This window comes from Musca autumnalis, unplaced genomic scaffold (genome assembly GCF_047663935.1).
Source record: "Musca autumnalis isolate F117 unplaced genomic scaffold, ASM4766393v1 scaffold_3, whole genome shotgun sequence".
NCBI lineage: Eukaryota > Metazoa > Arthropoda > Insecta > Diptera > Muscidae > Musca > Musca autumnalis.
In genome coordinates this window covers 132171829-132190273 of record NW_027411866.1, presented here as the reverse complement: position 1 = coordinate 132190273, position 18445 = coordinate 132171829, and the positions used below count along the sequence as shown (strand labels likewise).

The following is an 18445-nucleotide window of genomic DNA, read 5'->3' as shown; positions in this document are numbered from 1 at the left end:
CAGCCCAAAATGTGAATGTATTCAAACTATTGGGAACTTATGACTGTGTGTTAGTGTGTTACAAACAAATCAAAACATTGTCTCTTTTTCGTACGCTCTTTCTATGCATTCGGGTCGTATGTGTGTAAATTGCCGAAAAACTTCGGCACCGCTGTGTCAAAGAAGAACACATTTGCCATAGAGGTTTTTACAACTTTCGGGCTGTTTTCTCAAGAAGAATGGACTTGCCCTGAAAAAAATTTTACCATCGTAATTGAGGCAGCGAATGCAAGTTTCTTCAAAAAATATCAAAGTGATTCGAGAGCAGGTCTTAAAGTGAACTTATCCGACATTTTGTGTGGGAGGTACCCGAAGGAGTGGAGAAATATGGTTCATATTCGAACCTTAACTTGGGGAAGGTACCTGAAGGAAATGGAAAATAAACAAGTAAGAAAGTATCAGTCAGCTGAGCCGACAGAGACATACCTTCAGCCACGTACCCGAAGAAAAAAAGTTAACACAATACTTCTGTAGGTTTTTTAGCTGTTGGGAAAATGTTCATGACCCAAGACGAGTGCATTTTTTCCAAACATGGGGTAGGGTGAACCCGTAGGAGTGATCCGATGTAGTATATATTGGGACCTAATACAAATCTGTAGGAAATAATTTTTCTTTATTAGTCTATGTATATTTTCCTTACAGACTATATAATTAAAAATGTTGTACTTAATTTTCTGAATTTAAATATATTACAATTTTACTTTTTAATTTACAAAGTTTGAGCTAAATCGATTTCTCTCTTAAAGGGTTATTTTACACATTAGCCAGTTTAGGTGGTGCCGGTAGGATTTTCTGGACCTTTTTGGGTCATTATCTCAGGAAGTATGGACTTGCCCACGAAAAAAAATACAACGTCGTAACAGGGGCCGCATATGCACCCTGCTGCATCACAAATTAATAAGATCAGAGAGTTGTTAAACTATACCTTTTTTAAATTTTGTGTGGGAGGTACCCAAATGAGTGGACCGATATAGTCCATATTAGAACCCGATCTATGCCTGAAAGTAATATTACCAATAGTAAAGTTTGACTCAATTCGGTTACTCCCTCCTAGAGTTATCATGCCCACAATCTTGGCGAAACATTTTGAACCTTTGTGGGGGAGGTACCGGAAGGAGTGGACCGATATGGTCTATCTTCGAACTTAAACTAAGTTTGGACAAAATATTGAAAGACCCAAAATTTGAACCAAATATGTTGATCCGTTCGAGAGTTATCGTGCGCTCCAACTACGACACATGGTATTATATGCGTTGTTTGCAGTTTTTGTGCTGATTTCTGAGGAAGTATGGATTTGCTCCTGAAAAAAATTATATCGTCGTAAAGGGGGGTAGTGAATACAAGTGGCTGCAACAAAAATCAAAGCGATTCGAGAGCAGGCCTTTAACTGCACTTAAGCAACATTTGTGGGAGGTACCCGAAAGAGTGGACCAATAGGGTCCATATTGGAACATCATCTATGTCTGGTAGAAATGTCACGATGTGCATAGTATGGACTAATTCGGTTACTCCCTTCAAGAGTTATCGTGCGGACAATTTTTCCGAACATTTTTGAACTTTTGTGGGGGAGGTACCTGAAGGAGTGGACCGATATGGCCCATCTTCCAACTTAAATCAAATCTGGACAAAATATTTCGATACCCAAAATTTGAACCGAATCGATTGATCCGTTCGAGAGTTATCGTGCGCACCAGCCAGCAGACAGACGGACGGACATTGCTAGATCGACTCGAAATTGTCTGAAACGGATATCGTACAAACATACTTGGGGTCTAAAACCATTATTTCGATGAGGCACATTTTTGGTCGTATCAAAGTGTAAATACCCTCTTTAGCCTAAAGGCTGACGGTATAAAAAAATGGAAAATAAAAAAGAAATGGTAGACACCTTCAATTGTTAAATTTAATCTTTTCCGCCAACTTCTTGTTTGTCAAATCAGCTGACTTCTTGCAAGTTTTTGCAAATTGCTGTTCGATAACAATCTGCAAATTGTTTGCTTCGAGAGAGTAAAATTGGTGGAGAGAGGTTACTGAGAACTTGCTGAGTGCTTGCAAGTACTTTTCACTTGCGAAGTTATCGTACACACCTATTAAGTACAGACCTAAATAATCCAAAGTTTGTACAAATTTGTAAAAACTTTTACAAAATGCTGTTTAATAACAAACTTGTTAAGTAAAAGAGAACGAATGTGGAGAGAATTGTGAGAGAATTTTGGAGAGTTTTGGACACTTCTGTTACTGAGAACTTACAAGTTTTTGCAAGCAAAGTTTTTCTTGTAAGAATTTGCAAGTTTTATCAGCTGATTTAAATTCGAATGTTCGAATGTGGCGGACTTTGCAATTCTTAGCAAAAACATAAACAAACATTTGGTTACACTGTACGAGTACAACAAAAAAACAATTACAAGATAATTCGGCCAGGTTATGAAAGAGGACTGAAAAAAAGAAGACACGTGTACCGGCGTTTTGAACGTTTACGTCGAGAAGTAACCTAAATAGGCGTGGCAAGTTCCGCCCATTTCTACAGTTTTTGAAATATTCGACATCAGATTCCTTTGAATCCCTGCATTTTAGGTATAAAGTGTCTTTAGCAATATTACTGACAACAATGCGGGGTATCTTTTTATGAAAAAAATTAACCCTCATGCGAGTCCATTTTTTCAAAAAAGTTTAAAAAGTCCTTTAAAATGAGATCGTATCAAATCAAAATATTCTACAAAATTATATGTCATAAAATTTTACTAACCCCGAATAAACCAAAACTCTTATTCGTACCTAAACGCCAGGAATATGCGAAAGGTAAAATCACTTTTTAGGGTTAATGTTGTACTTTATCTGAGTTTATTAAGTTTTGTCCCACAAAACTTCATTCTAGATAGAAGACGTCAAAGACAAAAATATTTTCCATCAAATTTCAATATGTCGCCAAATAAATGAAATATGTATTTACAATATATCAAGGCATATCCATATAATGTAAATACATGAATCATAACAAATAACAAATTTACAAAAACAACATTGTTGTTATTGTAAATTAATTGTCAATGATAAATATTGAATAATAGGGTCGTTCCAAAAATTTGTTCAGGAAAAACATAAATACATTTTGAAAATCCCCTAAAATAGAACAAATTTGAATCAACATGTAAATATAAAGCACTCAAAACTGTCATAGGTCATTGTTATTACACGTTTCCGGTGAAAAGAAGAATTTTACGGTAGCAAATTTCGAAGTTTAAAATTTCATGAGCAGACCCTATTACATTTTGAAAACTAAATTTACAAAAAAGTAAGAATAGTCCCAGTTTACATTAGGGGAGTTTACTTGCGGCAATTGTCAGTTTGTAGGTGAGAGAGGGTGCTGAGAGGCACCCTACACCTACAAAATGACAATTGCCGCAAGTAAACTCGCCCAATGTAAATTGGGACATACAGCTGATTTCACTTCTACCTTGTATAAATATGCCTTGCAATATACATACAGTTTGTCAAGTAATTGTTTTCGAACCAAGAAAACTAACATTTTTCTGTATTAATTAATGAAAAAATTACTGATAATTGTGATAAAAATGTCGGGTTTTTTGCAAAAATTAGTTGGACGACTTATTTAAGACAAGATAGGATGCATAAATAAAAATTTAACCCACGTAGTCCAACAAAAAATAACGAAAAGCAATAACTACATGTAATGCAAGTTGTCAAATAAATGTTTTCGAAATGTAATGGAGGTTCCAATATACCCCATATTTTCGGCAAATACTTGAAAATCATGACAATTTATGAATTTTATTTTTAACAGGGAGTAACTACTAACAAGTATCAACAATATTAGTCATCGAATATCCGTACTAGGAGGGTTACCATATGGACCAAGGGAGTACCAGGTCATATTACATGTAAACAGGGTCCTATAGGTTTCAAACCGGGAATATTTGAAAACTAAGACGTTTTATGAGTTTCTTTAGTTCACTAGGACGGATTGTCATCAACTAATATAAATATTATCTTCAGAATAATTGAATCAGGAGGGTTGCCAGATGTAAGAAAAAGGTACCAGGTTATGTCTTAAATAGGTCGTCCAACTATTTTTTGCAAAAAACCCGACATTTTTATCACAATTATAAGTAATTTTTTCATTAATTAATACAGAAAAATGTTAGTTTTCTTGGTTCGAAAACAATTACTTGACAAACTGTATATCAAGAAAATATATACATCAAATTTGCCAACAAAACACCCAAATATGTTTTGAATAAATTTGTTTTGTTCTTTTTTCGGGTTGATGCATGAAAGTAACATGAAATTTAGTTTTAGACGAAAGTTGTTAAAAAAGAAATATTCTACACAAAATTTCACTATAAGTCCCAGAACAAACTATGTTAAGAACTTTACGTTACAAAATTAGATATTATAGGTAGAATTTGTTTGTTAATCTTATAAGGCCTGGGTACATAAGCTGCTTTGCCTGGTTGCCTTGCTTTCCTGCTTCATTTCTGACATAATAAAAATAAAAGAATAAAGAAGGCCGAGCAAATTTCGAACTGGGTTGCCCTTTTCTTTTTTATTCTTTTATCAGAAGTAAGCAAGGTAAGCAGGCAAGGCAGCTTATGTACGCAGGCCTTTAGACTCTTAATTAAAATTTATTCCATACTTAGTCAAAATCTCTTAAAGTACTTTACTTTTTGGATATGGAAAGATAATTATTTTTCTAGCAATGGATAAACAAATAATTTTCGTAAACAACCTTCGATTGTTAAATTAAATCTTATCCGCCAAACTTCTTGTTTGTCAAATCAGCTGACTTCGTGCAAATTGTTGTTCGATAACATTCTGCAAATTTTTAGCTTCGAGAGAGTAAAATTGGTGGAGAGAAGTTACTGAGAACTTGCTGAGTACTTGCAAATACTTCTCACTTGCGAAGTTATCGTACAGACCTATTGTATCACCTTCTTTCTTGCACCATGGGTGATAGCATCTGTCAGAACTAAACGAAACAATCAACCAAAAAGTCGAAAGCAAAACATCGATGATTCAATTTCTCTATTATATGCCATTTAGATATGACCTCATTAGCCGGATTTAGAGCATTATCAGGATTTATTTGCTAAATCCGGCGATCATCTATCAGATTTCCTAAACAAAAATAAATCCTCGTATTGAGTGGATTTGTTTTAAGTCCGGCATACAAAAGAAAATACAAAAAGTTGCAAGTTGGCACAAGAGACAAGGTAGATGCATCGGTGAATTGCTACAACTAAAATAATTTAAAATGTCAAAATTTGTAAACAAGTTGCAAAAATTAAATTTGCTTTGATATACAAAGTTGATTTTAATCAACCAAGACCAAAATTTACGATGTCTAAACGATAAAATAACGCTTTATTCGCTGATTAGTTAGCATTGGAAGCATAATCTGCTAACATTTTCAATATTAAACAATGAATTTGTAATTTGCCCTATGTTTTTTGAGACGAATTCAATTTACAATAACTTCTTTTGACGTTTCAAATTCGATCAGATGGGCTGATGCATCTGCCTTGGTAATTGTACTATGAACAAAATCAGCTGACCGCCATTTAAATTTGTACAAACTTTTGGGTTATTCAACTGACCTTATTATCTAGTGCTCCTAAAAGTCGATCTACCGACTAGTCAAAAGACAACTTACAAATCCCTCGCACGGCGAATGTCAAAACAAAAACAAAAGAAATTGACACAATTTTCTTTTCATTAAAGGTGCTCGGAGGATTATTTAAAAGAAAAAATATTAGCTAAATAGAAATATTGCTTGAATCTGTGAAGGATTCCAATAGTCTCAGTACTCCCAACAACAAGGAATAACAAAACAGATACACACAACAGCTTGCAGGTCGTCGCCTATTCAACAAAACAATAAAAATAAATCTCTTGTGGGGAATATAAACGAACGAAGAAAAGTGTGTGTCACAAGAATGTGAAAACAAGACGTATAGAGATAAGGAAAATAATAATGGCCACATAAATAACATTAGAAGTGGTTGTTGGGTTAGTGGATAGATTCCAAAGAGACGAGGAGAAGTACTGAGTTTGTCAGTATAAAGCTTCTGTTACAAAAAAAGAAGGGAACAGCATTGAAAGTAAGTTTCATCATTGTGGTGCAATTATGTCTTCAGCCGTGGACATACAAATAGTTTCGGCTCCGAATTTAGCCAAGATTGAGAGCTATCTGAAAGATGCCTCTTATCGGGAGACCATCGAATACAGTGCAAATTTCAATACGCGTTTGTGTATTGAACGACGTCTGCGTTTACCATTTCTGGATCCTCAGACAGGAGTGGCTCAAAATCATTCACATTTGTTTGTGGACAAAAGGCAACGTATGCCGGGATTTAGAGAAGGTCAACTCTATACATATCCAGCGGCCAGATGGCGTAAAAGCCGTCGACAATATTTGAACAAAATGTACAAGTGAGCGAACCATTGCTTTATGCCCTGGCTGGCATCACATATATCCAGAGGGTTGTGGATAAATTTGTTTTTGTTTTGTTTTTAGATTTCCAGATCGTCCGTTTCAGGCTTTACGTAAAGATCATGAGGCTTTAGTGGCCAGCACAGCAACATCGGGCAGTGGGGGTACAGCATCGCCCACTGTCACCTCCGTTGTTACAAACGATCCCGAATTTAATAGTTCTTTGCTGGAAGAATCATCATCCCTGGGTGCTGCTGGTGGGGATACATCGGACAGTAAGGATAGTCAACAACAAGCGGCACAACAGCTGAAAGAGGACCTGCCAAAAGAGTGGTTTTACGATGAAATGGATATGCATGATAATGATTCGCTCGAGGAGCCTAAATCACCTGCCGATGATGAATACGACTATGATCCTCGTTATGGCACCAAAAAGCGAAGAAAACGTAAACCCGGCAAAAAACCTTCTCTAATACCAGGTGAAAGTCCTGGCCCTGGTCGTCGACGAGGTGGGGCTGGCAGGGGTCGTTCTGTGGCAGCAGCAGCTGCTGCCGCCGCCGTTGCTTCCCTTGGTGATAGTTCAATGTCAGGTTTAGATTCTGTTGATGGTATGAGTAACACTGATTCGACCACAGCAGCAGCAGCCAGTCCTGCAACTCCCACTCCTGGGAGACGTCCCCGTGGTACTGGTACTCGTGGTAGACGTCGTACCAAAAACCAAAATGCAAACAACGGTCTACTTAGTTCGGGGCATAATGCAGAACCTCCGTCGTTTGAGTCTGTGGCTGCTGCGGTGGGTGTTTTAGGTGATTTACCAGCCGTTGTGGATGAGCACAATGCTGATTTACGCAATTATCGAAAATATTTGTAAGTGTTTTTTATTCATCGTTTAATTTCACGACCATTTTTAAAGAAATATTTTGTTTCGTTAGTAATTATAAAATTATAGTTGCATAAGAGGTTCAAGTCTCTACAAAATGAAAATGACTTGTATTTTTCTGCCGATGTTCATACAAAAGAAACACAAAAAAAAATAAATTTAATTTCCTAACAAAATATACCAAACCTAAACCAAACCAAAATGATAACCACCATTCTAAATGTGAAATGAAATCTACGATCAAGTCCTAATTTAGGTTCCATTTAAATGTTATAAAATGTTAATTAGATTCAATATGTTTTAGTTTTGTTTAAAACTACATGACTCTTCTATACCCGCCAATACCTACACACCTTTCACGCTCCATAGTTGAATTTTGTTTTAACTTCCCAAATCAACTTTTTTTTGATTTTTATACATATTAGACACATATACATACATATATAAACATAAATAATCAAGGAACAACAAAGGTTTCATTCGGAAATATGTTATTGCTCGTTTTTTTAATTTTATTTAGCAATTGTTTTTAACTGGGTTTTTGCAAATACATAAATATTTTATGAAATATTCTTTTTAATTTATATATACAAAATTTGCATAAGTATGAATAAGTATACATACATATATTTTTAAAATCTCAAATGAAACATTATTTACGTTACTTAAATTTTAACTAATATTGCAAAATATTAGCTAAACAACACAACAACAACTTTAAGAAATTTTTAAAAAAATAAATCATATCTATGTATATTTCAAATTGAAGTGGTGCATGCAGAGTTTTGTTTGCTATAAAATTATTATGCTATAAAAAAATCAATATTTTGTTCTCAATAAAATTTTCTTTAATACAGTACAGCATATTTACGGTAGATCTAAACCAAAATCATATGAGACATTTGTACCATTTGATGGTCGTAGTTGACAGCTACTTCACTTGTGGTCCATTGTGTTTGTCCTGGAAAGTACTGCAGGAAAGGTTAGTTGAGGTAGATGTTACAGAGAGGAAGAAGTTATTAATCGAATAAAATAATTATTAAACTAGAACGATAGTATCAATCAGCTGTGTCGACAGAGATATACCCTCGGACCTAAAGAAAAGAGGTACTTACATCGTTTATAGGTTTTTATACTTATGCGCCAATTTCTAAGGAAGTATGGACTTGCCCCACAAAGAACTTGTACCGTCTTAACATGGGCCGTAAAAACAACATGTTGCAAAAAATGTCAAAACGATTCGAGATGAGTCCTTAAGCTGCACTTTTTCCAAACATGAGTGGACGTACCCGAGGGCGTTATCCGATGTATGTAGTCTATATTCGAACGTAATCCAAGTTTGTAAGAAATAATGCAAAGTTTGCATTAAATTGGTTTCTCCCTTCTAGGGTTATTTTACGCACAAGTTTAGGCTCGTAGGGTTTTCTGAAGCTTTCGGGACATGTTAGGAAGTATGGACTTGCCCCGGAAAAAATTGCACCGCCGTGATAGAAAGACAATCCTGTTGAAACAAAATTAAAACTATCCGGGAAGAGCCTTTATATACTTTTCCAAATTTTGTGTGGGAGAGGACCGATATAGTCGATATTCGAACCTGATCTATGGCTAGAAGTAAAAGTTTTGACCAATTCTGTTATTTTGAGAGTTTTCGTGCGAACCATCTTAGCGAACAGTTTTAAACATCTGTGGTGGAGGTATCGGAAGGAGTCGACCGATATGAGAGCCAAAATTTGAACTAAATCGATTGATCCGTTCCAGAGTTATCGTGCGCACCAGACAAACGGCCGGACGGATATGACTAAATCGACTCCAAATTGTCTGAAACGGATTTCGTACGAACATACTTGGTGTCTAAAATATCATTTCGATGAGGCTCGATAGCGTAAAGGCTCTAAGTTCATTTGTGGTGATATATAATTACTGTTCCCACAAAAGCCCTATGGCAACTTTATTCGCCTGGCAATGAACTTGGAGCTAAAGCACATAAACACATTGCCTTGCGGACACTGCCAGCTTTTCAACGCTACCTTTCATATGCGCGTATAATTTATATATCCTGAGCTATAAGCCAAACCATCCTTGCAAATATTTTCTTCTTTCATTTCCGTGTTTCTGTAAATTATGGAAAGCAGATACCTTCAGCTTTCCAACGATACCTTTCATATAAGGGTACCATTTTTATATCCTGGTCCAAACGTATTATATCCGCGAAAATAATTCGACACCTCCAAATAATAGTATGCTAAGTCTGAAAAGTGAGTTTTGCAGGAGAAGCTTTCAAAGTTTACAGTTTTCTTTGACCTTCTTTACAATGCTAAGCAAATATTTGTTTATAACTTCTGTTCGGATTGACCGATCATTACCAAAATTTGACAGAATTTAAGTTAAAGGACGTAAAATGTAAAAATGTAAAGAACTTGAAAACATGCTAAGTCGACTTAGCATACTATTGTTTGGAGGCGTCGAATTTATGTTACATGTTTTTACCTTCGAATGAATATGTTATGCTGAAGTATAACAGATTATTTATCTGTTATACTATAGAAAATGTGTCTCCGCTACTTAAATTCGTTTTATCTTCACGCAACATTCAACAGTCAATGCTATGTAATCTGATGTGCCGACATAGGACAAGCTGGAACTGTTGTTTGCTGCCACTTGAGCACCTGAGTCCATACTCCTTACTCCACATTGCTCTCATATTCCTTAGTAGACTTGGCTGGGTGTCTAGATCACCGTGGTATGCAGCTCGTTGCTGGTCAAGGTCAGATAGAGTAAAATGTCCTTCGAGGATATGTCCTTCCAATGTTCTATACAAAAAACAAATCAAAATTGACCAACACATGAAACCATGTACACTAGTTTCTAGAAATTATGTATTTTTTCCAAAAAACGCAATATTTCATGTCAAAATTTCATTGAAACTACTCTATTGTGGACCGGGACTATGTTATTCTCTATAGTTTTGGAGTCCCGCGAAGGTCGACCCAGATCAGAATTTCAGTCCTATCAGTCGTAGACCGGGTTTCCCCAATCTCGCCTTTCTTGTTGAGCTGAGAGATCGCTTGATCATCAACTATTCTATCCTATACTTCCCCGAGCATATTTTCTATCCTGTATGCCGTAGAACGATTTACCCTGATCTCGGCATACTCGTTGCCTGAGAGATCGCCTGGTTGTCATCTATATTCTATAATAATTTCCTTTTAGCAGGAACAGTTGGAGGTGCCAAACCATCCACTCCTGAAACAGCCGGATCACATTCGCTTGATCTCGAATTTTGGTCCATGGGGCATCTAAAGTAGTATACAGAGAAATGAAGAACGAAATTCTTTAAACAATGCTGTCAGTTCAATACAAATTTTCTGACTCCAGCAGATATCCCTCAATGTTAAAAAGACTTGTTTAATTTGCTCTGTAAGAGCTAAGACAGTTCAGACTCAACACGTCCCATAAACCTGCATAAACATCTCTCTTGGGAACAATACTAAGCATTTCGAAGGATTTCATCCTTCACACAAAATATACTTCCGCTTTTAGCATGAATACAAGGTATTATTGGGGTGCCACCGCGATGCAATGGCACATCCGCCTTAAATGCTGCGTATTTGAATCTATGTAGGTGCAGACATTCATTGCCCTGAATGAATAAAAATTCCGTGCGAAATTTATTCCCTTCCCGCTTTGTCACAATTTTTTATTTTCATATTTATCTCCAAAAACGGAATATTTTGGCCGATTCGGCGAGAATATTCCATAAGTAAGCGATTCTAGTAATTTTCAACGTTTTAAATATTGATTTTAAAAGATTTTCACTTATTAAAATTATTTTTCGTGCGGAAAATTCCGATGGAAGTATTCATGATTGCCCTGATTGTTATGGGAGCATTCTCCCTTTTGTCCCCTGTGGGATTTTTGTGTAACAATTACATATTTTACAAAGTATCATCATATCAGGCTCAGAGCTACAAAAATGAAGCTCCCTTATTGCCGGCTATTTCGAAAGGAAAAATTATCAACTATTATTGGCAGATGGTAGTCTCGTAAATTTTGTCTATCTTGTAGAAACAAATTATCGTATTCCAAATCTCATAGTTAACTCTACAAGAAACTATACGAACGTCCGACTCAGAGGCCCGAAAACACAACAGCTAACCCATGGCACAATTACCCTGGTAGTAGCATCGTAAAATTTTGAATATTTTATGTCAAAACTCTCTTTATGTTGTTGCGGAAATTACAACAAAAATAATTTTTTTATAAAGGGATTTGACTTTTCATATTCGATCAGCTGATGTGATAACACTACCTGGTAGTTCTGCCATGAGCTAACCATAATTTTGACATTCTTCTTCAGACACATGTTTTCATATGCCGATTCCACCGGTCGATACTAGCGTGAATTTCATTAAAAGATTTCATTAGGCGTACTTAGATCGAATTCCCCACTACAGTATTTTCATGATTTTACTCTACTATGTCCCGGTCCACAGTAGAGTGATTTCATAGAAAAATTTGCATGAAATTATGCGTCTCTAGATCGACTTCCATAGTCCCGGTCCACACTAGAGTGATTTCATTGAAAAAATTGCATGAAATTATGCGTCTCTAGATCGACTTCCATAGTAGAGTAAAATCATAAAATTTCTGTAGTGGGGAATTCGATTTAAGAACGCCTAATTTCATGAAATTTTTTAATGAAATTCACGCTAGTGTGGACCGGGACATAGTAGAGTAAAATCATAAAATTGCTGTAGTGAGAAATTCGATTTAAGAACGCCTACTTTCATGAAATTTTTTAATGAAATTCACGCTAGTGTGGACTGGGACTATGGAACTCGTGAAATTTTTTAATGAAATTCACGCTAGTGTGGACCGAGACTATGTTGCCACTTTCATGGGTAAAATATATTTCATGGGAATGTGATAGTTCTTGAGTCATGGTATATCCCTAAGTCCCGGTCCGCACTAGAGTGATTTCATTGAAAAATTTGCATGAAATTATGCGTCTCTAGATCGAATTCCATAGTAGAGTAAAATCATAAAATTGCTGTAGTGGGAAATTCGATTTAAGAACGCCTAATTTCATGAAACTTTTTAATGAAATTCACGCTAGTGTGGACCGGGACTAATATACATCGAACATAGAAATAAATACATAAATGCTCTGTTCCAGAACCTGCAAGAAGCTACTATTTTTTACTACGATAACATTTTTTCCTTTATGTTATCGGAAAAAATAGTAATAATTAGTAGATTCTTGCAGTACTGGAACAGACCAAAAATTGCTCTGTTCCAGAACCTGCAAGAAGCTACTACCTTTTACTACGATAACATTTTTTCCTTTATGTTATCGAAAAAAATAGTAAAAATTAGTAGATTCTTGCAGTACTGGAACAGACCAAATGTCATGGTACAATTACTTAGGTAGAAACAAGGCAAATATAGAAGGTAGCCGATTCGGCGAATTGCTACAACAAAGCAACTTTTGCCGTAACATAACGTCAAAATTTGTAAAGAGAATCAATTCGCCTTGGCGCTTAAATTTGCAGCGATTTAGCTTCGGCCAATCAGAACAAGATATTTGTTTACATTTCACAATTACAACAATTTTATTTGACACTTCATGTTCAATCAGCTGTTACGAGTCGGCTACCTTCTTTAATGTGCCTTGGGTAGAAACATCGGCGAATTGCTACAACAAAGCAACTTTTTTGTAATGTAAACTGTCAACATTTTCGCCAAATGGTTTCTTGTTGTCTCTTTTTATCGCTTGTGTTTGTACAGTGATTGAACACATGCTGTCTCTTACTTACCGAATCATATGTTTTTTGTTTTGATTTTTCATAGCGAATTCCTATTTTTTTGAAGTTTTAGATTCGATCAGCTGGGCTGAGGCATCTACCTAAGTAATTGTACCATGTAAAATGTCTTATGCAATTTGACACTAACAATACATCCCAGTTCAGTCAGCTGGGTATTGCTGTTACCCATGGTACAAATACACAGGTAGCCGCATCGGCAATTGTTGGCAACATAAGATGTCAAAATTTGACATCAATTCAATGCAATTGACACATTATGTTACCATCAGCTGGCATGATAATGCTATCTGTATTATTGTACCATGCTGTTACCTTTTCATGGTACAAATACACAGGTAGCCGCATCGGCAATTGTTGGCAACATAAGATGTCAAAATTTGACATCAGTTCAATGCAATTGCCACATTATGTTACCATCAGCTGGCATGATAATGCTACCTGTTTTATTGTACCATGTACCTTTTATTCATGGTACAATAAGAAAGGTAGATGAATCGGCCAATTGGTACAACAAAGCAACTTTTTTTGTAATGTAAACTGTCAAAATTTTCTCCAAATGGTCTCTTGTTGTCTCTTTTTATCGCTTGTGTTTGTCTATAAAGTGTAGACATGCTATCTCTTACTTACCGAATCATACAGTTTTTTGTTTTGATTTTTCATGGCGAATTCATAGTTTTTTGACGTTTTAGATTCGATCAGCTGGGCTGAGGCATCTACTTCTAATTGTACCATGCTTTTATTGTTCTACCATGGTTCTTGAGTGTTGAAATTTTGACATTCGTCGCCTATAACACGTCAAAACATGAGGTATACTGATAACAGTTTCTTCTAAACCTGGCAACCCTATGATGGTGATAAAAATGACATTACTCACAAGTTGTTTTTATTTGGTCCGTCCGGTAGCTGTATTGTACGTACGTGTTTCGGCGACGACGACGAAATGCGTGTCAATCCTGATAACATCGAAGTCCTGGTTGTAACATGTTTGGGAATAGCATTACGTGGAATCACTTCGCTGAGTTCCTATTCTGGAGCATCGACACCACCCATGTATGGAGATTATGAAGCTCAAAGACATTGGCAAGAAATAACATTGAATCTACCGGCAAAAGATTGGTACAGAAATACAACCGACAATGATTTACTCTATTGGGGTTTGGATTATCCACCATTAACGGCATATCACAGTTTGGTGTTGGGAAAGGTGGCAAATCGTTTGAATAGCAGTTATGTGGAGCTGTACAAATCACGTGGATATGAATCGCCAGAACATAAGACATTTATGCGTTTCTCTGTGATGTGGGCCGATCTGTTTGTTTACATTCCGGCATGTATTATATTGGTAAAAGCAATGGAAAAGTTCCTCGCCGACAAAAAGCAACGTTTGTGTTTGTTAGCTGTGCTAATTTGTTATCCTGGTTTGATCCTCATCGATAACGGCCATTTCCAATACAATAACATTTCATTGGGTTTGATGTTGGTGGCTGTTGCAGCAGTGCTACGTGATGGTTATGTATGGGCAGCATTTTTCTTTTCCTTGGCCCTGAATTATAAGCAAATGGAACTTTATCATGCCCTGCCATTTTTTGTTATGCTTTTAAGTGTTTCCCTCAACAAAGGGACATTTGTTTGTAAAATTACGACCCTATTTAAGATAGGTTTAATGACATTAGCTACCTTCGCTTTATTATGGTTACCTTGGCTAAAATCCAAAGATTTATTTATGTCTGTGGTGGGCAGATTGTTTCCCTTTAATAGGGGAGTATTTGAAGATAAAGTGGCTAATATATGGTGTTCCCTTAATGTCGTCTATAAGTTCAAAGAAAATGTTACAAATTCACAAATGGCCTTAATATGCCTTGCCACAACTCTATTGGCCATATTACCCCTGAATGCCCATGCATTGTTCAAGTGCCAGAAGAATACTTTTCTTTTTTCACTCTACAATACAGCAATTGCATTTTTCCTATTCTCATTTCAGGTGCATGAAAAATCGATTCTCTTGGCAGCTCTACCAGCAATATGTCTTCTCCCCCAAATGCCTTTCTATGTAATTGCCTTTTTGAAAGTTTCCATACTAAGCATGTTGCCTTTGTTTGTAAAAGATAGAATATGTGTACAATATTTTTCTTTGTTAATCGGCTTTGCAGTTGTTCTGCGATACTTCTTAAAAATTGACTATAGCAAAGATGTTAAAATTCAAAAAATTTTAGATATCCTTATGTACGTTTTAGATGTTGTAATTATTTTAATATCTTTGGTTGCAATCTTTGTACCCTGTCCGACAAGACTACCTCATCTTTGGCCACTTTTTATTTCAGTATTCTGTTGTGGTTGCTTTTTGGTGCTGTTGTTTATTTCCGTTTTGTATCAATTCGGTGTTGAAAAATATTTACATAGAATATTTTGTAAGCTAATACCTGACAAGATTAAGTAGAGAGAACATTGACTTTGTAAATTATATAACAAATAAACCAAATGTATATTTTTATACAGTTTACAAATAAATATAAAAAATAAAGTTTATTAAATTTTAGTGGGATTTTTTATAATTAATTAATCATTATATATTATTTTTATTCATCAAGAGTTATATGCTGGAACATCCTGTTGATATTAATTATCTTCTAAGGACCTATAAAATCTACTTAGTTACTCGTAAAATTGTTTTCCAATGCTGCGAAGCTGCGAATTGAAATAATTCATATCGAAAAATGTAGATTGAGTCGAAAATTAAGGCTTTTGTAAAAAAAAAATAGATAATAGATGTTCATACAGAGTACCGAATTAACATAATAGGATTACCAATACAACTTATTGTGTGCCTCGAAACCTTTGTTGTCTTCTTTGTTTGCTGCTAAAAATCTTTAAAAAATCCAAAAGTAGTGGATTTGGGTACGACGCTATACCATTAAAATGCCTGTGAAACTGCATCAGTGTGAATGATATTTAAGCCTGCCTGATAGGTTCGCTGATCTAGAGGTTCCCCTTTGCACCTCCTCACCTCTTTCTCTAGATCATGAAGATCTCTCCTGACTTGCCTGGCTTCCCCACCCAGTCTACAAGATTGTGGCAGGGATGCTCGCGGCGATGCTACATCGAAAACATTTTGTTGTGCTGATGCACCGGTAAAATCTTCGCCTCCTCATGAAAATTGTACACTGGTGTCAGTAGTAGGCATATACTGCAGTCCTCATGACGTCAGCTTTGAACATTTATTCAGGGCAGTCATTAATAAAACTTCCGTGCGGAATTTGTTGCCTTTCCCCATATTCACAATCATAGCTGATGCAATCCCATGACAGCGGGTTCTTTGTACCGGATTGACCCGAAACCAAAAGCGTAGCATGCTCTGCTTGATGCCTCTAAGCATATAGCAGCGACATAGACGAAAAATCATCTTCATATTTTCTTCATCTTCACAGAGCCTACAAAAGTCCATATTGGTTCCATCCCTGGGCGTAGCCTGGAATAGCTAGGGAGTGGCAGCTGCCCCCTAGATCCTACAAAACAGTTTATTTGTATGTAAAAATTATAAATATTACGAAAAGCAAGCATTTGCACCCATCTCATGGGTTTTTCGAGTTTGTACGACGAATCTTATCGCGCTTATTTCCTAGTCTTGACGCCTCTGCTGGGAAATTTTTCCCGATTACAGGTATTCGACCGGTAAGTATGTAACAAGCGGCGGCAGCTGTGATCATGAGCAGGAAATTTATTTTAGCTACCCGAGGATCTGATGGAATGGGCAACTACCAATACTGGTGATTGGTAATTTCTCTGAACCTTGCCAATCAGATTTTCCATGGTTCAGAAAAGTACAAGGTCAAGTATATTATGATGTCGGGTAGTCTGTTTACGGAGACGACGATCGGAATATGATCTGGCCGAGCGAAATGTCAAGTTGCGTTTCCGGGCGCTGAACAACGACAGGTAGGGGGTGTAAAAGCTACGTTCTTTGCTGTTGTGGGGATGTCTCGTATTGCGACGAAGAAGTTTGAGGCACGATGGACATTGTAGTGTCGCAGCAACATAACTCTTATCTTGGTAGTCCTGGAGACGGTTAAGACCAGAGCAGACTCGGAAGTACACCCATTCCCTACATCTATTACATCTCAGCAATGTTGACGTTTGGTTGATGCGGATCTGACAAACGGAGCAGGTGCTCTTTTCTATCCTGGGATGCACCCAAAAGAGCTCGGAGCGGGCATTGCAGAACATATTGTCGCTCCCACAGTGAAAAAAATATACGAGTACAAGCACACAATTATTGAGGTGACGGCCCCTGGTCGAAGATTCTTCCGAGTCAATCTCTCTGTCGTTTGAACTTAACGGAAAGAGTGAGAAATATCACGGGGAGTTTTCATTCAGAATAACTCCCATTATGTTCCTTTTATCCAATTCGGTTCCTGATAAAAAAGATTTTAAAACAAAAATCCGCTTTCTTCCGCCTTCTTTGGTTGCTGCTAATCACATCTATAAAAATTGATATTAAAACATTTAAAAATGCAATAAAATTCTCATTTATCCCCACCTTTGGTTGTTCCAGAAGCCTGTTTCACCTTTATATCGTTTGTAGAATCCTCAAAAAAAAAAAAAAACGTTTAATTTTTTTATATTTATACGTTTATTTAAACAACTTGTTCTCATTATTAAGTTAATATTATATTAATTATTACATATATTTATAATTATAATAGCTGTGTTTTTAAATTTTAATTTAGACAAAAAAATAAACAAAAATAGAAAATAAATCAAAACATTTTATTATAATAATTATACACATATACACAAGTTTTTTTTTTGTTTTATTTTTTTTTTTAATTTTATATAAATATATAGTCGATTTGCTCCCAAAAATGTTTTGAATTTTTTCCATATTTTTTTTTGTGTATTTTGTCTTTTCTTTCTATAATAATTTAGAAATTTTGTTACAGTTTTCTTGCAGAAAATTTGTGTTGTTTTTTGTCTCAAAAAATATATAAAGTTTTTTTTTTTATTTTTTAATCCGACATTAATGAAGATCAATGCTAATGCTTTTTGTTTGTTTGTAAATTTTGTTTTTGTTTTACTTAATTTAGTTAGATTTTCCTGTTTTAAATAACTTAGCTATTAAAGAATGAATGAAAAAACAGAATATACTTTACTTTTCTTTAAGTTAATAAAAATTATTAATTATTATAATTTATAATAATAAAAAAACGATTGCATAGCAAACCCAAAGTAGTTATTTTTTTACTTTTTAATGAA

General features: G+C 35.7%; 2 protein-coding genes and 1 long non-coding RNA gene across 3 annotated transcripts; 2 read left to right on the top strand and 1 right to left on the bottom strand.

Moving 5' to 3' along the window:
* The first annotated feature begins 5692 nt into the window (after positions 1 to 5692).
* tth (toothrin) lies at positions 5693 to 8138 on the top strand. The gene is made up of 2 exons (XM_073974418.1): positions 5693 to 6489; positions 6575 to 8138. The coding sequence occupies exons 1-2, from the start codon at positions 6185 to 6187 to the stop codon at positions 7359 to 7361; spliced, it is 1092 nt and encodes a 363-aa protein (XP_073830519.1). The 5' UTR covers positions 5693 to 6184; the 3' UTR covers positions 7362 to 8138.
* On the bottom strand, positions 6576 to 9808 carry LOC141397754 (uncharacterized). Its single transcript, XR_012411494.1, has 2 exons — positions 8486 to 9808; positions 6576 to 8341 (listed from the first exon to the last, which is right to left on the bottom strand). It is a non-coding gene; the product is annotated as an uncharacterized lncRNA (long non-coding RNA).
* Positions 9809 to 14069: 4261 nt separating this feature from the next.
* Positions 14070 to 15726, top strand: gny (ALG6 alpha-1,3-glucosyltransferase garnysstan). The gene has a single exon (XM_073974417.1). It carries the CDS (start codon positions 14136 to 14138, stop codon positions 15630 to 15632), a length of 1497 nt encoding a protein of 498 aa, XP_073830518.1. The 5' UTR covers positions 14070 to 14135; the 3' UTR covers positions 15633 to 15726.
* Positions 15727 to 18445: the final 2719 nt, after the last annotated feature.